The 17,916-nt window shown below is 55.9% G+C and overlaps 9 protein-coding genes across 9 annotated transcripts; 5 read left to right on the top strand and 4 right to left on the bottom strand.

Annotated features, from left to right (window-relative positions):
- Positions 1 to 301: 301 nt before the first annotated feature.
- On the top strand, positions 302 to 1,084 carry C7974DRAFT_40227 (uncharacterized protein). Its single transcript, XM_046142682.1, has one exon. It carries the CDS (start codon positions 597 to 599, stop codon positions 1,047 to 1,049), a length of 453 nt encoding a protein of 150 aa, XP_045994274.1. The 5' UTR covers positions 302 to 596; the 3' UTR covers positions 1,050 to 1,084.
- Positions 1,085 to 2,259: 1,175 nt separating this feature from the next.
- Positions 2,260 to 3,845, bottom strand: C7974DRAFT_441594 (uncharacterized protein). The gene is made up of 2 exons (XM_046145371.1): positions 3,106 to 3,845; positions 2,260 to 3,023 (listed from the first exon to the last, which is right to left on the bottom strand). Exons 1-2 carry the CDS (start codon positions 3,565 to 3,567, stop codon positions 2,580 to 2,582), a joined length of 906 nt encoding a protein of 301 aa, XP_045994273.1. The 5' UTR covers positions 3,568 to 3,845; the 3' UTR covers positions 2,260 to 2,579.
- Positions 3,846 to 6,158: 2,313 nt separating this feature from the next.
- C7974DRAFT_342065 (cytochrome c oxidase assembly protein CtaG/Cox11-domain-containing protein) lies at positions 6,159 to 7,441 on the bottom strand. The gene is made up of 3 exons (XM_046139289.1): positions 7,190 to 7,441; positions 7,073 to 7,142; positions 6,159 to 7,025 (listed from the first exon to the last, which is right to left on the bottom strand). Exons 1-3 carry the CDS (start codon positions 7,417 to 7,419, stop codon positions 6,522 to 6,524), a joined length of 804 nt encoding a protein of 267 aa, XP_045994272.1. The 5' UTR covers positions 7,420 to 7,441; the 3' UTR covers positions 6,159 to 6,521.
- A 134-nt stretch (positions 7,442 to 7,575) lies between these two features.
- C7974DRAFT_40201 (uncharacterized protein) lies at positions 7,576 to 8,486 on the top strand. The gene is made up of 2 exons (XM_046142647.1): positions 7,576 to 7,709; positions 7,753 to 8,486. Exons 1-2 carry the CDS (start codon positions 7,636 to 7,638, stop codon positions 8,240 to 8,242), a joined length of 564 nt encoding a protein of 187 aa, XP_045994271.1. The 5' UTR covers positions 7,576 to 7,635; the 3' UTR covers positions 8,243 to 8,486.
- A 406-nt stretch (positions 8,487 to 8,892) lies between these two features.
- On the bottom strand, positions 8,893 to 9,522 carry C7974DRAFT_292767 (uncharacterized protein; the record flags this gene model as incomplete). The annotated part of the gene is made up of 1 exon (XM_046137656.1): positions 8,893 to 9,522. A coding segment is annotated over one exon (630 nt), but the record flags the coding sequence as incomplete, so codon positions are not given.
- A 2,300-nt stretch (positions 9,523 to 11,822) lies between these two features.
- On the top strand, positions 11,823 to 12,781 carry C7974DRAFT_342059 (uncharacterized protein). The gene is made up of 2 exons (XM_046139288.1): positions 11,823 to 12,094; positions 12,216 to 12,781. Exons 1-2 carry the CDS (start codon positions 12,010 to 12,012, stop codon positions 12,575 to 12,577), a joined length of 447 nt encoding a protein of 148 aa, XP_045994269.1. The 5' UTR covers positions 11,823 to 12,009; the 3' UTR covers positions 12,578 to 12,781.
- A 61-nt stretch (positions 12,782 to 12,842) lies between these two features.
- On the bottom strand, positions 12,843 to 14,412 carry C7974DRAFT_436281 (DszA family xenobiotic compound monooxygenase; the record flags this gene model as incomplete). The annotated part of the gene is made up of 4 exons (XM_046145120.1): positions 12,843 to 13,785; positions 13,837 to 13,907; positions 13,994 to 14,134; positions 14,182 to 14,412. 4 exons carry the CDS (start codon positions 14,410 to 14,412, stop codon positions 12,843 to 12,845), a joined length of 1,386 nt encoding a protein of 461 aa, XP_045994268.1.
- A 675-nt stretch (positions 14,413 to 15,087) lies between these two features.
- Positions 15,088 to 16,823, top strand: C7974DRAFT_317896 (high-affinity nicotinic acid transporter; the record flags this gene model as incomplete). Its single annotated transcript, XM_046138623.1, has 3 exons — positions 15,088 to 15,339; positions 15,389 to 16,104; positions 16,154 to 16,823. The coding sequence occupies 3 exons, from the start codon at positions 15,088 to 15,090 to the stop codon at positions 16,821 to 16,823; spliced, it is 1,638 nt and encodes a 545-aa protein (XP_045994267.1).
- A 513-nt stretch (positions 16,824 to 17,336) lies between these two features.
- Positions 17,337 to 17,702, top strand: C7974DRAFT_416312 (uncharacterized protein; the record flags this gene model as incomplete). Its single annotated transcript, XM_046143972.1, has 1 exon — positions 17,337 to 17,702. The coding sequence occupies one exon, from the start codon at positions 17,337 to 17,339 to the stop codon at positions 17,700 to 17,702; it is 366 nt and encodes a 121-aa protein (XP_045994266.1).
- Positions 17,703 to 17,916: the final 214 nt, after the last annotated feature.

Genomic DNA, 17,916 nt, shown 5'->3' with positions numbered 1-17,916 from the left:
TAACAGACCATAACCCGTCAACGCAGGATGAATTGACTGTAGCGAACGCAGCGCACACATCCCCTCCATCCCTCACAGCACACCCTCGGCACCAGCCGAAGCGATCCTCACCACTACCACTAGCGCAACACCACGCACCTCCCACCACCAACCCACGTGCTGTGCGTGCCCACCGCGCACCGCCACCTACCTCTCGCCCACCCCTAGCCCCCCAAGCCCCAAGCCCGCGCCCAAGACCACCCAAGCCCGCCCAGCCCGCCGAGCTTTGGCAGCGGACACGGACTGCCCCGCTGCCCACTCTAGCCTCGCTGCGGTTTCCTCACCTTTCCCAGGTGAGAATGCGTTGTCGCGAGCGCGATGGTGCGGAGGGGGTGCGACGTGCACGACTGCTGTGGTGCATGGCGGGGGAGCAATAGAGTGTGTGGTATGCAGTATGCAGGATGCGGTGCGATGTGCGGGTGCGATGTGCGGTGCAAGAAGGTAGGTAGCGCGGCAGTGGGTGGCACAGCAGGAGGTCACACAGCAGGCAGCAGTAGTACCGACCCGACAGTGTCCCCACTGCAGCAGAAAAATGAAAAATCGCAGCGGGAAAGAGAATGGTTTTTCTTCTGGGCTTGGCGCGCGCGGCGGCGTGTTGGACATCACATAGCACGGCCCCCGCGCGCAGCCGTGAAAGCACCAAGACGCGCGAGACCAAGACACTGAGACACGCTGTTCAGGCTGAGAGCGCGAGTGAGACTCGGATGCTCATCAAGACCCAAGATGCAGTAGCTATCCAAGATTCAAGTCCACGCCGCCACCTGCCTCAACACACATACTCGAAACCCTACTATATACATACCACCCACCCATTTAGAATCCCTTCCCGCAGTCAAACCCCTCTCAAGCGAGACTCTGCAAACCCGGTGCTCGAGGCTAAACACCTATGTGCCGAGTACCTAGCCAGCTCAAAAGCAGGGTCCTGTGTCCCCGAGCCAGCCGCCGCAGGGTCCGACTGCGACTGGGATGGCTTGGGTCAGTGGCTAGGCGTGGGGAACGGTATGTTATGAGATACATTATGGCTACGATCCCGGTTTGTGAAGTATGGAGGTATGTGGTGTGTACGCGGTATGTACATACTACACAGTAGGTACCAAGGCGGACACCGACAGCAAGCCGCCGAGCAAGTCTCGTTGCGTGCTTTTAGTTGTCTCGGGAGGTTGTCTTGGCGATTCCGTGTTTGTGATGCGGGCGATACTGCGTCTCTGGCCTGTGTTGGGAAAGACGGTGCCATTCCGCTTCTTGCCTTTGAGGCTCGGGGGGCGTGCGGTTCCTAGGTGCGGTGCTCCACCATCGTCCTCTTCGGCACACCTCCCCGTGCGCATCGCTGTGCAGATACAGACGCAGACCACATAGCAGAGCAGAACGCAGATCCGACGTCAACGCCGACCCACCTCACCGCAGAACATGCAACCTCGTGTTACCTACGGTGTGACGCACTGGTTCTGCGGCGCTGAATACCTACATCATACATCGTACAACACCCGTGTCCTCGATCTGCGGAGCCGCCGGGTGTGAAGGGAAGCGCCGAGCGGGCGCCGGGGAGGGCAGCATCGGGGCATAAACGAGAAATTTTCCAGTGGATTTGCCTGTGGGGGTCTTGTCGGGGGAGGTTTCTTGCGTGCTGTTGGGAAGCGGGTGTACCTGGGTACTTATTTGGGAGTGTGGACTGGACTGGATTGTGGACGACTGTCTGGCCGTCGCTGTCCGCCAACGGCCTGTTAAGTGGCGCTGTTAGATAGCTGCCGGAGTGGGCATGGTGAATGGTGGTTGTGAGTGCAGAGTGTAAAGGGACCGTCGGCGTTGTCAGTGGTCATTGAGGGTACGTGGGAGGGAAATGTGGACTGCAGACTGCCCAGTGACTACCTGAGCACCAAGCACCCACTTACTGCGTCGACTGGAGCACATCGCCAAGTACCCACCAGCAGAATCCTCCAGAGGTTTCCAAGCAAGTACCTACCCACCCCATACCGTGCGGTGTGCAGGTCCAGCGACGCCTCAGCAGAGTCGCCGGCCACAGACCCGGTGATTTCGGTTTGTGTTCGGGAAGTGTGTCGTTGCCATGCACTCGTGTCTACCATCGTCAGTGTGAAGGAAGACATCGTTGGCTCCTCAGTCTTGTCTGGCTCGGAGTGCCTTGGTAGAGGCGTAGAGATGTGGTATCACGGCATGGCACAGCAGGACAATAACGAGTGAGATATGCAGTCCAATGTGTGATAGATCAATATCATTCACCTCAGCCCCACGGGCCTCCTACACCGCTCCACCGTCCCATCTGCACCACCCCCGCCCCACCTCAGTGTCCAAACGCCAGTCCCAAAGAAAGAAAACGGGGTATAAACCAACGGAGAGAGCCCTCTGATCCGTCGCACGCGCCACCATAAAACGCCAAAGAGAGAGGAAAACGCCATGCCGTGCCGTCATGCGCGAGCCCGCGAGCCCGCGTCGAAAATATGCAAAGAAGAAGGCGGAGCGTGGACGCCGTCTGCCGGCATCCACCACAACAACCACAACCACAGCTGCATGCACCACCACCGCGCCTATCTCAGCGCCCGCACCAGCCACCGCTCCCAATACCCGCGCACCCCGAGAATACTGTCTTTCCCGTCGTTGTGCCGCCCCCCGTCATGACCCCCCGGATCCCCCAAAATCAGGCTGAAGAACCAGAACCCGGCGGCCGTCCACGACGCGACCGCGACGCCGAGCGCGACCAGCGGCGACGCGAGGTTGATCAGCAGCAGCAGGGGGACGCTGTACGCGTTTGCGTCGTCGTCGGCGTCGGCGGTGTCCGCGGCAAACGAGGAGTAGATGCGGCGCAGCTGCAGCTCGAGCGCGGGCGCGAGCAGGCCGGTGAGCTGGGAGCGCAGCGGCGCGCGCGCGGTGCAGTAGCGCAGCGGGTGCAGTGCGAGGGCGAGCAGGAGCGCGACGAGGGTCCAGAGGGTGATGGCGGCGGACAGCAGCGCGCACGGGCCGGACAGGAAGAACTGGGTGCGGGTTAGCGGATGCGTTGCGTGCGGGGTGCGTGTGCGCGCATGCAGGCGCAGGCGCGGGCGCAGGGGTACGTACCAGCAGCTGGCAGGCCTTGTCCTCGGGGCCGTGGTCGTCGAGGTACTCGGTCTTCTCGTGCACGGCGGAGGCGCGGTGCGAGCGCGCCGAGAAGGCATCCGGGGCGGCTTTCTCGGGGTCGAGGTGGGCGCGCGGCGGGTAGGAGACGCGGCTGTGGCGGGTGTCGTGGCTAGGGGGCGGCGCGTGGTGCTGGCGTGCGTCGCTGGAGAAGCTGGAGCCGGGGCTTGGCGGCGCGGAGGCGGCAGAGGAAAAGGGCGAGATGACGGAGTCGTGGGCGCGGGCGAGGTCACGGGGCCGCTGCTGCGACGGCTGGGAGTGTTTTTGGTATGTGTCGTGCGCTTGAGAGATCTCGCTGCGCTTGTCGTTGCTCTCCGAGTCGTAGTCGGTGTCGGGCGACGAGTGGCCGCTGCGGGCCGGCGTGTGTGTGGCCGGAGAGGGCACCGGCGCGTGTCGGGGGTCCATGAGCGGCGGGCGTCGTGGGCGCTACAACTCAATGGGCGTCCGGCGATACGTCTCGAGGGGCGTCCGGCGACGGGGTGCGAGCAGGCAGACGGCGAGCGGGATGGGCATGATATAGCAGACCTCAGGAGACGACAGGAACCCAAGTGGCCGTCTTCTTCTTGGGTCTTGGCCGTTCACTTGGCCGGGCTTGGACACCCGCCCGTGATTGGTGCACGCCGGCGCTGCTCCAGGCGACGCTGAGGCCGACAAGACGGATGGAGCGGCCGCGACGATATTTGTGCGGCGGAGGAGACGCGGCGGTGCGCACAGCTGCCTCTGACTGCCTCGCTGTCCGCCATGCCCGCCTGCTGCTGCTGCTGCCCTGCGCCGCTGTGTCGCCCGCCGCGCGCGCCAGAGCCCGCCAAGCAGAGGCAGAGTCCGCCGGGACGCTGTGGTGCGGAGTCCCAAACCCACAGCTGATGCGGCCCGCCCGTCGTACAACAGCCCACAGCCAGCGCTGCTGCTCTGCCCAGTCCACTGCCTGCGCACCACCTCGCAAGCACACGCACCAGCGCGCCTGGTGTCTTGCACGTGGCCGCCGCAAGCAGCGCACTCAGGCGGAGCGGAGGCCGTCGATGTCCTGGCTGCGGTGCCTAGTCCTTAGCCTCGCGGCGCCAGCGACGCACCTCTCAGCGTTCGTGACGCACCTCTCAACGACTCCAACGCGCGCTCAGCACGCAGCCCCAAGCGTGGCTGAAACCGCACAGACCGCTGATCTCGCTCTTGGCCAACCCAGCCAAAGGCCCTTCTCGGGCCCATGTTAAACACCCGTGCAGATGGCTCCGTTTGCAGCGGGGAGTCGATGGCTGCGACTTCATTTCGTTTTTTGCCTTGGCTCGGCATGCTGCATCACGAGAGCTTGCCGTCCGGATCGGGCGGCAGCACCTCAAACCGCCGCCGACCATGGGTGCCGGGAGAGCCATTCGAAATGAGTCGCAGGTAGACACCTACAAACCGTTGCGCAGACGTTGAGCAGCCCGCCGTTGAGCAGACGTCAGCCACCGTCACGCTGCAACCCTAAGGCTGCAAGTCCGGTACGCGTTACGGCGTGCAGCACCAGATCTTGGTCGCACGTCCCGCACCTCGCGTCGATCTACGGAGTGTGCTCCGCCAACGGTTCTGCCACTCCCAGCACAGACGGCAATGTGAGAACCAGCATGCCACCAACACCAGAATTCAGTCTGGATGTGGAGGTGCAGTGCTTGTTGTGTCCATGGAACAATGCGGTCTAGGCAAGGGATTCCTGTTGTCGTGACATCACGGTTTTACATACATGAGGTTATGAACCTTCACGAACCGAGCCTGGACCGCCGCAGTGTTCCATTGACTGCTACCCATGCGTTCATATGAAGTAATTACCGCACGTTGAGGATATTGGGGTCTGTTTCTAGCACCCCTGTGATCTCTATTCGCAGTCAGCTCGGTCCTGTGAACATGTCTCGTCACTGGCATAGACTCACCGTCACCCCTGACGCCTGTCGACGTAGACGTATCCATCGGCCAGGTCACGTCCTCCAAGATCCGTGTCATGATAGTCTTCAATTGAAAGCCGACGTGGCACTGAGCATGCTTCCACGGCTCCACAGGTGCTGAAGCGCGCCTGCTCACCGACTCCGTCTCCGCGATGCGCATGGCCATCTGTACGTCTGACAGCTTCGCCGCGAGATCTTTGGGCGAGACCCGGAAGCCCTCAACCGTCTTGAGCATGGGAAACAGTCCAAGCTCCCGCAGAAATTTCGTGAACACCGAGAAGTTGTGAGCTGCACAGCTTTCCTGGGCTGCGAGATCGCAGTCGTGTGCGGCTTTGCAGGTGATGCCCTTGGACATGTCCGCCCACAGCTCGTACGTGGCCTTCATAATGTTGCAGAGAATCCGTGTTCGAGCACCGCGAATGAGCGCTGCGCCAGTCAGCCAAAGCACCGTGAAGTGTCTCTCCCAGTCAAAACATACCAAGCGTGTCAGCCCCAACCCTCCCCTCCAACCTCACCCCCCCGGGCCTCACCAAACCCCCAACCCCATCCCCACACCTCACCGCCAACCACCCCGCCAACGTCCCAAACTCCCTCCCGTACCCAAACTCCCCGGCAACGACTAACCACCCCTCGTACCCCTCCGCCAACAACCACCCCTCATACCGCTCAACCCACTCCTCCATGTACCCCGCCAGCAACGCATGCGCGCCCCATCTAGCTGCTACCCGCGCCACCTCCACGATGTCGCCGAAATCCAGCGCCCGCGGGACGCGCGCGAATTGCAGCGTAGCAATGAGCAGCACGATGCGAATAGCCAGGGGCTGCTCGTCGCGCAGACGCAGCGTGAGCGGCTGTCCGCGCAGCCAGTTTGCAGCGCGGCGGCGAGGCGGCGCGCGAGCAATGAGCGTGGCCCAGCGGGGTCCGAGTTGGCGCAGGATGGAGGCGGCGATCAGGAAGGAGTGCGTGGTTGGGTCCGGGCCGACGAGGAGGAGCACGTCGCGGCCGGTGGGCTGGCCGAAGCGCTCGATGATCGTGGAGGGTGCGGGGCTTGGTGGTTGGGGTTTGGGGGACGTGGGGGCTGCGTGTTTGTATGGCTTCAGGCGGGAGAGGCGCAGCTCGGCGGTGCAGCAGGTTAGGCGCATGGTGGTGGTGTGTTAACGAATGAACGCAGGTGTGCGTTGGTATGGATGTGAGTGAATGGTGGTAGTGATGTGGATGGTATGAACGAGTAGTGAGTTGGGAGTGGAGGAGAGGTTTGGGGTGTTTGGATGTTCTGATGGGCAGAAGGGGAAGGAACGAGATGGAGTGTGTTGTGCAGTGACTACCTGGCTGCGCGAGCCGCCGGGTGAGAACTTCCTTGGATGATTCTCAGTACATGTACAGTAATGTTAGCAATCTCGCCCATGCGCGTTGCACTGAGCTCCATATTTACAATCCCCCGTCTCACCCCATAGGAACCGGCCTCAAATGCCCATCCTTATCATACTTCGCCTTGAAAAACGTATAGCTCAACGTCACCGTCTCAATTCCCTTCATGTTGGCATCCGTGACAAACTCGGGATCAATGTAGAAGAATACCGGCATATCCACCGTCTCGCCCGCATTCAATCTTTGCTCTTCAAAGCAGAAACACTGTATCTTGCTGAAGTACGGCGCCACCTGGCCCGGCGTGACCGAGTACGTCGCCACGCCGATGATGTCCTCGTCGGACTTGTTCGTAGCCGTGTAAAACGCGAGCGCAGTCTCGCCGGGGAGGACGCGCACTTCGCGCTGCTGCGGGACGAATTTCCAGGGTAGGACGTCCGAAACCGAGCCGTTGAAGGTGATGCGGATGCGCGGGTGGTTTTCAACAGGCTTCAGGCGCTCGGCGGGGTCGGCGTTGGGGTCGGTGCCGCCGTGGGCTGCGGATTTTATGGGTTGGCCGCCCCAGCCGGTTTGCTGGCATATCTGGGGGATTTAATATAATTTTCTGTGGACGATTTCCGGGTCCTTACCATCTTGTACATGGGCACGGAGCCGTATGTGATTGCGACGAAGCCTACAATTACGCTGAAGACGTAGTTCCTACCGCGTCGTCAGCTAGTAGCCATAGAGTAGTTCTTCCAACATACATGACTGTCCGGTTCTTCTGCTTGTAGCGGGCGTGCATCTGGTCCATGCTCGGTACAGTGCCGTGCCTTGTGTCGCCAGTGGTGTTATTCGAGCTTATCCATCGGCGTGCAGTGGGAATTGCGGGTGCGCGGGTGCGCGGTATGCGGCTGAGCGAGCGCGAACATGCTGTACAGATCCATGGCTGCGCTATGCGCGCCTGGAACTGGCGCAATGGCATTGCGACAGACATAGTGTTGGTGGAGCGGCACTCTCGCAGTGGAGTGATGATTCAGTAGTCGCAAAGTTCCCGAGGTCGCCGCCGGGAGGCTTTAGCCCCATCGGGAATAGTCAAGAAACAACCTCTTGCGCCGGAGTACCGTCATCCCAGCTCCACAATATTTGTTCGCCAAAGTTCTACCAGGAACGGTCTTCAGATCCCTCCGCTACTTTCAGAACTCAATCCGAGATGTCAGACACACTCTGTGGTGTCTGCAACTCCGAGCCGAAGAAATACAAGTGCCCGACTTGCGCACTCCCATAGTACGTGAACTGCACATCTGCCATGACTTGCTAACGAATGCAGCTGCTCAATATCATGTTTCAAAGAGCACAAACCAGCACACGCTGATGCCGCGCCCGCGCCACCCGCACCACCCGCACCAGAGCTCCCGCAACCTCCTCCTCCAGCGCCCGTCCCACGCTACCTCAAGAAGAAGACCGACTTCTCCGTTCTCGCGACGAATCCCAAATTCCAAGACCTGCTCAAGACATACCCAGTGCTGCTTCCCACACTCCAGCGCGTCTATGCTGCCACAATTGAACCCGACGAGGACGACCAGTCGCGGCGCGGCAGCAGCAGAGGCAGAGGGTTCCGAGGGCGGGGCGGCCGAGGTCGCGGGAGAGGAGGCCGCCAGAACGATGCGCCGTATAAGTGGACGCAAAGACAAGGCGACAACGATGCTATGAGGATGCTCAAGGGGGTTAGAGGAAGAGATGACAGCGACAAAGAGAAGCAGGCTATGGCGGCGTTTGTGCAACTCGTCGAAGACACATTTGGCGATGCACAAAATTGAGATATGGAGAGAAGTTCAAGACTTTCTGTTTCTATTTCTGTCTGAACCAGTAACCGCGCATCGACGCTGTTCCCCTGTCAAGTCACGCGAGATCAAGTGAGAGAGGTCTCAGAACGAAAGATCTCAGAGGTCATCCTGGTGTCGTCAGCACCGCCGGGTCAGATCACTGTAGGCAGCTTACGCTTAGCATATGGGTCAGGACTTTGTTGTGCGTATGCTGCTTCAACGTTGCTTCAGCTTTGGTGAGGAGGCCGAAATCGCCGAGACATTTCTCAAAGGTGCAGGACGATTGGTGGTTACCCTTTCCGTATCCCTTCGTGCCGTCGCATGGCATGTAGGGTTTGAAGTCGGTGCCGATGCTCTTGAGAGCTTTCCAGTACCAGATGACACTCTGGTACATTGTGTGCGCGCTTTCTGGTACTGGGTAGAGACCGGCCGCTTGCAGACCCATCACGAGAACACCGATCTTGGTCGCCTTGCAGGTGGCCTTACCGCAGGGAGCCAGAGTTGCGACTCCCTTCTTGTGCATCGCCCCGTCGATGGCGGCGCTGCAGAGCCTCAGCCATTTCTGTAAGATTCTGGTCCGAACTTGATGAATTTGAGCTGCGCATCGTGTCAGTGCTGAGATGGAAGAATTGCTCCCCCTGCTCACCTTGAATGCGATCCGGCAGGTCCGATTTCAGCTCCGTCTTGGTTTCGCCAGATCCATAGTAGTAGGAAATGTACTTCTCATCGACCTGTACCTCCACCGCCAGTCTGGTGACAAGATACTCGTAGTCGTCTTGAGACCGGAAAACATGATTAATGACCGCCCAGTCTTGGTACGAAGGTTCTGCAGGCCACTTCTGCCATGCCGAGCGAGCATTGTTCAACCATTGCTTGGAAGCCAGCGCAACCTCCACAAGCTTCCCCAAGTTGTATTTGTCTGTCAGCCGCGCCAGTTCCTCCATCTGCGCCAGGTCGAGGACTGCGGGCAGCGCATCCATCTGCAAGTGTGCGACGCGTAGCACTAGCTCAAAGGCCCAGGGAGAGTCGTCGGGGAACTCAATCTCGGACTGCTTGCTCTCAGCCCAGGCACCAGTCAGCATCTTGGTCCAGATCTCGCTTGCGTGGCGTAGGGTGCCTTTGTTAACGCGAAAAGCAGCTTGTCCATGGCTACTGCCGGGAGCGCCGATAATAAGGGTGAGGTCGTAGAACGGATCTATTGTGGTGACTGTCAGTTCAGGCTCGGTTGCTTTGCGCTTGCGATCTAGCGAACTTGTTGCTGTCGATTCAGATTTTGTGTCGGTTGGTATGGGGACGAGAGATTTATCTGGTACTGTTGGTGGTACTGCGGTTGGTACAACAAGCTTCGTATCAACAGGGCTTGCACTGCCGTCGTTGGTAGTCATAGTGGCGGAAGAGCAGGTGATGTAGCTGCGTGGAAGTGGGAGGAGAGTTGTGGAGGTCGAGGAAGGAGCGTGGCAGCAGCTGCCAAGTACTGCAAACGCGCCAAGCCGCACTTCACTCTCACCTCAGCGACCTCTGCACTGCTCGACCAATACCTACCACTGGTCTCGTTACAGACACACGGCTAAGCACTGTTCAGGCCATATTTATCTCTCACCTCCCACCCTTTACTATAGTAAATAAAGCAGAGATAGCTCGGTTGCATACCTACCTTTCCTGATCACCTAGCACTGCCAAAATCTGCATTGTGTTGCACTGAATTATGCCAAGACTCATTTCACGCTCGACTGACTGATCTCTGCACTGATCAATCAATGTTCAGAACAGCTCTCACCAAATGTAGCTAAGCACTGTTTGGACTCAACTTCAGCTCTCACTTCAGTGTTTGTCACCACAATAGACCGAACAATGGCCATACAACCAGAAACACATCCATCTTTCTTGGTCACTGGAGAGAGCAACAGTATGCGTGCTGCACCAGTGTAGGTATAGATAGGCAGTATAATTGTACCGCAGCACAAAACAACCTACATGTATTCGCCTCCAAAACGTCCCTGCCACTTACCCACCCGCAAAGACGCAAACAAGCCCCACAAAACACGTTTTCTTGGAAATTCCCGAAGTGCGAACCTCCCCTCTCCTGCACCTGCACCTGCCCGTGCCAGTGTCACAGCCTCAGTGTGTTTGTACACATCCCCTCTTCTCTGACATGACAGGAACACAGATTGTGACTCCTCGGGGCCTGCAATCTCAGAGCGAGTCTCAGTCGTGCTGATCGCGCGTATTTGCTGTGGGTCTGTAAATCCCGGAATCAGGAGCTTGTTGCTCGACATTGCTCACGAGTTCCCAGTCCAATCTACAAATTTCGGTATTTCCCTTCCTCGGTTTTCGTTCTCAGGACCGATTCATTTCCAGGCTCTCAGTCCATAGTATTGGTTTGCCGGCCCGCACTGGGTGTCGGCGTTGAGGCATCGACATGGGGGAATCGAGTGTGACGGATCAATAGCTGTGGATCAGCGATGTTCACGAAATCTGGATTTATATGTGGAGTGCGTCTGCTGTCTCTGGTCACTCTGCTGATAGCCACTCTCTTGCTGGTAATAAGACTGCTGGTGTGATCGACTGTTTGTTTGTGTATGCGATTTGCTAATGGTATTGTGGGGGCAACGTGTCTCACTGCTCTACTGATTTGGGCCACTTCTGGGCTTGCACTCGTACATAAGGCGCTGACAACGTAGTGTCCATGGTGAGCTTTGTGTTGACTTTGCTGTTATTGAACTTGGAATGAGACTAGGAGTGATCGGTCAGGTCGCATTGATGGTACAGTCATCTGCACTGCACTACCCACAAGAACAATTTTACGTGCCGCATTGAGCGTTCAGGGCATCACAGGTACTACTCACGAATCCTTCGATGTACTCACAATTGCTGACACGGTTCTTTGTCGTTGTTAAAGTGCGCATGAAAGAGCCGAGACCGTGGTACTGGTCCGACTGCATGTCAAGTCTCTTCAACTTCTGTCCAAAGATCATTTCGTGAGCGGAGAGTGTACTCGGCAGTAACCTCGATCGTCAAAAGGAAAAGCGGCTTCATGTTTCAGTGCCCTTGTTGCACTCGTGGCCTGGTGATTCCTCGGCCGCATGCGGTTCAAACTCTACCGGTAGTCTCGTCTATCTTTGATTTTACTAAATTGCTGCTATGAACGCAGACAGCAATGGTACTGTGTGAGACTTATGGCAACATCGCATACTGGTATACCTGCGCAACAAGAGCAAAGGGGAAACCTCAGTGTTCGAAGATCGCTTCCTCGTACTTACAGGCCAAAGCTTACAGCGCATAGATATTCCAGAAATATCGGCCAAACGTTGTTTAGCATACCTACCCCTTTGGGGTCTGGAGATGGCGGATGACGCAGTTCCAACGCTTGAATCGCATCTTCCCCAGTCAAGCGGGGCGTGTAATCGGATACAGCGAAGATGTTCAATGTGAAACGCGCATTTGCGTGTGAAAGTTACCAGAAACGGTCCTTCTCCTCGCTGCGATGGGCAGGGCATCGCAGTGACGTCATGCATCTCAGCTTTCTACATCGTCGGAGCATGCTCCGCAACGATTGTACCTGGACGTGCAGATACCTGAATGGTTGGTTCGATGACTACACTTGACGGAAAGGGTTAGAGGCGATCGAATCCGTGTAGAAGCATATATCAGCTTGTACAGCTTGATACAATATGTCAAAGGCATATTCTGTTCCACATCCACACGAAAAGTCGTTTGTATCACAACACACATAACAAGCTGTCAACTACACGAACAACATAATGGGAAAACTTACAGGATACGATATCAATGGCTCGACGAAAGTTCCAAGAACCCACGGAGGAGTGAGTGACAGTGAAAACAGTGGTATGTATACACCCGCAATGAACCTGTAACGGCGAATTTGTAGTTGCCCCTGACAGTATCTGCACTTTTGTTATAAGCCATTGCCCAGAAGTGTTCCATTTTACTGACCACAATTTGGCAGTCCTCGACCAACCACTTCTACAACATTCGTCTCGCGGCATGTACCCCATGGCTAGCAAATCAATCCCGCCTACCGCCTTCAAGCCCGGTTTCTGCGACTCGCAAACCCCAATTGCCGCCGAGCTCACACAATCGTTCCTTGATTTTGCCTCGAAACGCGGCGGCATCAACCTTAAGCAGATGGGCGTGAGGCCGGGTCAGCGGTGGTGTGTGGAGGCTAAACGATGGCAGGAGACATTACAGCATGAGCAGGAGGCGGGAGTCGTGGTGCCGCCGGTCAAGCTCGAGTGCACGCATGAGAGTGCGCTCAAGATTGTCGAGCTGGATATATTGAAGAAGTATGCTGCGCCTTCGGATCTATGAATCTTGGAAACGTTTGTTTCAGGCATTGCTATAACTTCCAGCGCTTTCAGTTCAAAAGTCTTTTGGGGACACTGAACGAAAAGAAAAACCAAGAAGGCAGATACATGAGGGCAGGTTCTCATGCAGGCAGGCATATTCATCATCTATTAAACTTAAATGACGACTTTTCATTTTGAATCCAAATGTCGTCAACTGTTTCTCTCCTCACTCACGGTGTTAAAAAAAGGTGCTGTTTTGATTGATTCTTTCAGCAGCCTTACATAAATCAGGGTGGCCCGGTCCCTTTTGCGGCAACTTCCTCCGCAATAGTCTGCTCGTACGTATCATACTTGTACTTGAAACCCACATGGTCGCTTCTCAGTCCCTTCTGACCCTCACCGTATATTCTTTCACGATATGTGAGAACAGGCGCGTCTGGCTGAATGGGATCATCCAACAGACCCCTTCTCCTCAGTTCGGGCGCAAGCAGCTCAGACACATCCTCAAAACTTCCGGGTGAAACAACATATGCGATATTAAAACCATCGACATCTGCAATGTCCACCCATTGCTCGAAAATGTCGGCGACTTGCGACGGCGATCCCTTCGGCATTGCGCCAGAACCACCGATGGCGACCAACTTTCCAAGGTTGCGAACGGTGAGAGGAGGGATATCAGATCCAGTGTATTGCAAGTTGTACACGATGCTCTGAGCCAGCCGCTGCCACTGGTCACGGGGCAAGTCTTCCTCAGTGAGCAGATGGTCCGGATCGAACTTCGACACGTCAACACCGCTTGAAGCACACCATTGCGCCAGACCGCCTTCTTCAGAAGCGTACTGAAGAGCCTCACGGTGCTTTCTCTCCGCGTCTTCCTCGTCCTTGCCAATAATCGGTGTGATCATTGCGAAGATCTTGATCGACTGAGGGTCGCGTCCAGCTGCCGCGGCTTGTTCCCGAATGGCCTTGACACGCGGCGCTACGACGTGTGGTGACAGCCCGGCCACGAAGATGGCTTCAGCGTGCGTTGAGCCGAAATGCATCCCTGCGGCAGAAGTGCCGGCTTGGAAAAGCACTGGTGTGCGCTGGGGTGACGGGTCAACGATGAAGGGTGCATCCACTGTCCATTTGCCCTCGTGCTTTATGGTGCGGATTTTGGATGGATCACTGTAGATCTGCTTCTCAGTATCTTCGACAAGTGCGTCGTCTGCCCATGAACCCTCCCATAACCTGACCACACGTCAATATACGGGTTATTACTACGGTAAATCTTGTGCTTACTTGTAGAGGATTCGGAGGTATTCATCCGCATTCTCGTAGCGCTTGTCATGCTCGACATACGGTAGACCAACCTTGCAAGTATTAGATTTAGCAGTGACGGATATTAGGAGTAATTTTGACTTGCAGCTTTCGATGCAGCAGGTTTCCAACTTGTGACAATGTTCCAACCAAAACGGCCTCCTGTCAGATGATCCAGAGTAGCAAATCGTTTTGCTACAACATAAGGTTGTTCATATGACGTCGAGGTCGTGACAGCAAAGTTAAGATGCCTTGTGACGCTCGCCATTGCCGAGATCGGCTGTAATCATGTCAGCTAGTATCTTATACAAACGATGATGAACCTACAATGATAGGGTCTGCCATCGGCCACTGTGCTCCAGTCCTGAATGTCGGTTCAGTTCCACTCTTGAATACATCATATGGACCGAATGTATCGGCTAGGAAGTAGCCGACAAATGATCCCTTTTCTAAGATCTTTGCCAGATCAGTCCAGTAAGTGAGATCTCTTCGCTTGTCTTTGCTTCGATCACGAGGATTTGCCCACTGGCCAAAGGCCAGGTGACTCGGTGTAAACATGTCGAATGCATTGAGTAAGAGCTTCTTTTTTGGTTTCAAGGAGCCGTCTGCGTGGGAATGTTCTGAAGCCATTCTGATACCTTTCATGAACCGACGGGACCTGCGAGCGACCCGGTATCATATTTGAGTAGCAGCTCATTCACTGTCACTGACATCGCACTGACACCATTTGCGACGCATCTTACGAATCGGTACCTTTCACCCTACCCCAACAATCCTTCGACCCACAGCTGCTGCTGCAGCAATGCATGACCTGTCGACGTCTCTTATCCTTGATCTTACAGGTCGCCGGATAGTTGCCGAATGATTGCCGGATTGACGTTCTCGATGTCGCCAGCTCGTTAAGGATTGCGCCATCTCACCACCACGTGGAAATGCAACGCTCAACTCCAACAAACTCCAGAGAACCCCACTTTGATGAATGACACTGGTAGTTAGGCGAGATTTGCTCCGATTTCGCGTTCGTGCATATGCAGCAAAGACAGCCATTTGCCATACAGACTAGGGAATCGTCATCAAGCCCTCGCCTGCTGCTCCACTGATAACAATCTTGGCTTACTATTCCCGGATGAAGTTATCCAGATGTTCTGTTCATAAAGATGAGGATGCATGAAATTCACTTTTGAGCATTAGCAGGGTCGTGAACTCCCATTGCTCTTCTTCCAGCCTGACAGGATGACGGATTCAAAAGCCCCCGATGTGTCCACTGACGCGCCAGAAGTAGCGATAAACCACGATGTAGCAGTCAAAGTACGCCAGAAAACGAATGGTATCGTTGCTCGTGGCGACGTCGTGCACCTCCGAGATGACCCTGAAGCGAAAGCTGCGTTTCTCGCTACCTTCACAGCGGAAGACGAGAAGCGAATCATGCGAAAGGTCGACATGCGCTTCGTTTTCCTTGCTGGAGTTATGTATCTCATTAAGCAAGTAAGTAGCCCTGACCCAGTGGCTTGATGCGTGGACTCACGAGATGTAGATTGATCAGAACAACGCAACAAACGTCAAAGTCTTACACGTCGGCCAGCCTTCCAACATCATGATCGAGCTAGGCATGACATCCAATCAATACAACTGGGTCGGCTCGATTTATGGCATTGCTTACATCATTTTCGAAGCGCCCAGCAATCTGTTGCTGAAGAAGCTTGCCCCGCACAATTGGCAAGCCCGCATCTTTCTGACCTGGGGTATCATCACAGCATGCCACGCCGCGGCTAAGAATAGACATGATCTGTATGCCATGAGATTCCTGCTCGGCATGTTCGAGGCTGGCATGTTCCCAGGATTGCTCGCGCAGTTCCAAGCCTGGTACCGTCCTGACGAGATGGGCCGAGTGATCGCGTACTTCTTTTGCTGGAGTGCGGTGTCTGGTATGTGCTCTGCTCTCTTGGCATATGGTATATCGTACATGGATGGCGTTGGGAGTTTAAGTGCATGGCGATGGGTCTACATTCTCGAAGGCATAGCGACAGTATTGTTCAGTGGTGTGGTTTGGGCGTATCTGCCCGACTTCCCTAAGAGCGAGAGAAGCAACAGGTGGTTCACAGAAAGAGAGCAGGAGTTCATTGAGACGAGGTTACCTGAGAACGCGCCAATGACTAGTGATCCGGACTTCTCTAGTAAGGAAATCAAGGGGGTGCTGAGTGAGTGGTTGATTTGGAGCTTTATGCTCAGCCAGACGCTTGTCAATCTTGGGTTGGTTGCTGTTCTATTCGACCACGCGAGATATTGCTGACGTATCCAGTGGTTACGCCTTGACTTGGTATCTCCCTAGTGTCATCACCAACCTGGGATTTGTCGGTCTTCCCCGCAACCAGCTCTTATTACTCCCGCCCTTCGCTGCTGCCGCGTGCGGTCTCCTGTTCAGTGCGTGGTTCATGGAACGCGCCTGGATCGTTCGCCCGGCCTACATTATGTTCATCCTCTCCGGAATGGTCGTTTGTTTCGTTCTCTTCTTCACCATCTCAGACCGCACTGGCATCTATATCGCCTGCGTACTTGGCAACCTCTTCTACCAATCATATTTCAGCCCGTTCTGGGCCTGGCGTTCTGCTACACTCGTTGGTTCAACGGGAACGGCTTTTACGCTGGGTTTGCAGTCTGGTATCGCGCAGCTTGGTGGTGTTGTTGGACCGCAGCTGTTCCAAAGCAAGTGGGCGTACAATGGATATAAGACGAGTTTCGCCATTGCCGCAGCTTTCACGACTGCAGGGTGGGCGAGCAACCTGTGGACTTGGTGGCTGACCAGAAATACCGAGTATGATGTCATGCGGGTGAGGCGATTGGCAAATAAGGCAAAGAAAGAGGGGAGAGTCAATGCAGAAGATATTAAGATATTCGAAGAGAGGGTGTTCTATAGCAAGGGCTTGAGGCGGGCGAAGGGTTCTGAACGCGACAGTGGCAGAGAAGTGTGATGAAAGCGTTGTATAGAAGAGTTCGTTCTGTAATAGAGAACGGGAAATGGTTTTGAGTCGATTTGATCTGAAGCTGGAGGACTGTCAGCTCGGGAGACTGTCCAGCTAACCGAAGTGCCCGGTTAAACTTGCCCGACTGTCTGAGAGCCTGCCCCACTTTGTCTTCATCGATGCCTTGATGGCTTCAGGGTGTATGCGAACGAGCGAGTCGCGAGGGGACAGATTTCGTTTGGAGAAGTGATAAAACCCTGTGCACCTCTCAGGTTAGCACGACATGAGGAGGAGACCAGCCGGCTTGCAGAACCGGCAGCTTCCAGCCAGTCACACAAGCTCTCGTCACACCCTTCTGCATGTGCCTCGACTTGGTTTTAATGCAGCGCATGAAGCTTGTGTGAGACACATAGATACCCGCACCCTAGCACCAAGTCACCGAGTCTGAAGTACCCGTCCGGCAGTCGTTACCAATATCGACATCTGACCCACAAGTCGCCTTCCATAAAACTGCAACCTACCATGTCCTCACCAACCCCTTCAGCCACAGCACAGCAGCAGCGCGAAGCTCGGGCCGCGGTTATAGCATCGCTCTCTTCAATCGGTACGTCGGTTGATGCCGACCTCCGCACGCGCACGGCGGATCTGCACGCCAACTCAGCAGCGATCGCCAGGCAAGAGAGGGAGCTTGCAAAGCAGACTGCAGTGCTGCAGAAGGAGGGAGACAAGTGGCAGAAGCTCGGCGATACGAGCACGAAGAAGCTGAACGAGATCGGAGACGTGCAGAACTGGGCGGAGATGCTGGAGAGGGACTTGCTGGTGTTAGAGGAGACTGTCAGATTGGTGGATGAGGAGAGGGCAGGCGCTGGGCAGAGGAGAAGCAAGTAACGAGATGTAAACGCGTAATGCGCGTCTTCCGGTCTGTCTGAGGCTGGGAGGTCGGGGGAGCAGTTCGATAGTGGTAGCTTACACTGTGCTCGCCTCTGACTCACTGGTCTGCTGGAGCCACAAGGCACTCGTGTTGTAGTAAACGAAGGCATCGATGACGTCACCGGTGGGCGAACCTTCCAGATCAACACTTTTTGTGGTGCCGGTGAAGTTT

This window comes from Boeremia exigua, assembly GCF_020726555.1.
Source record: "Boeremia exigua strain MPI-SDFR-AT-0100 chromosome Unknown C7974scaffold_10, whole genome shotgun sequence".
NCBI classification, from domain to species: Eukaryota; Fungi; Ascomycota; class Dothideomycetes; order Pleosporales; family Didymellaceae; genus Boeremia; species Boeremia exigua.
This window is presented reverse-complemented; position numbering and strand designations above follow the sequence as displayed.

Excerpts from the sequence above, each read along its gene's own strand:
- C7974DRAFT_40201 (XM_046142647.1), top strand. The coding sequence starts at position 7,636 with ATGTCAGACACACTCTGTGGTGTCTGCAACTCCGAGCCGAAGAAATAC. Across the intron at positions 7,710-7,752 it reads CCGACTTGCGCACTCCCATA|CTGCTCAATATCATGTTTCA; the intron begins GTACGTGAACTG and ends TAACGAATGCAG.
- C7974DRAFT_342065 (XM_046139289.1), bottom strand. The coding sequence starts at position 7,419 with ATGTCTGTCGCAATGCCATTGCGCCAGTTCCAGGCGCGCATAGCGCAG. Across the intron at positions 7,143-7,189 it reads CAGAAGAACCGGACAGTCAT|GAACTACGTCTTCAGCGTAA; the intron begins GTATGTTGGAAG and ends ACGACGCGGTAG. Across the intron at positions 7,026-7,072 it reads CCGTGCCCATGTACAAGATG|ATATGCCAGCAAACCGGCTG; the intron begins GTAAGGACCCGG and ends TAAATCCCCCAG.
- C7974DRAFT_441594 (XM_046145371.1), bottom strand. The coding sequence starts at position 3,567 with ATGGACCCCCGACACGCGCCGGTGCCCTCTCCGGCCACACACACGCCG. Across the intron at positions 3,024-3,105 it reads ACAAGGCCTGCCAGCTGCTG|TTCTTCCTGTCCGGCCCGTG; the intron begins GTACGTACCCCT and ends ACCCGCACCCAG.
- C7974DRAFT_342059 (XM_046139288.1), top strand. The coding sequence starts at position 12,010 with ATGGGAAAACTTACAGGATACGATATCAATGGCTCGACGAAAGTTCCA. Across the intron at positions 12,095-12,215 it reads GAGTGACAGTGAAAACAGTG|TCCTCGACCAACCACTTCTA; the intron begins GTATGTATACAC and ends ACAATTTGGCAG.
- C7974DRAFT_40227 (XM_046142682.1), top strand. The coding sequence starts at position 597 with ATGGTTTTTCTTCTGGGCTTGGCGCGCGCGGCGGCGTGTTGGACATCA.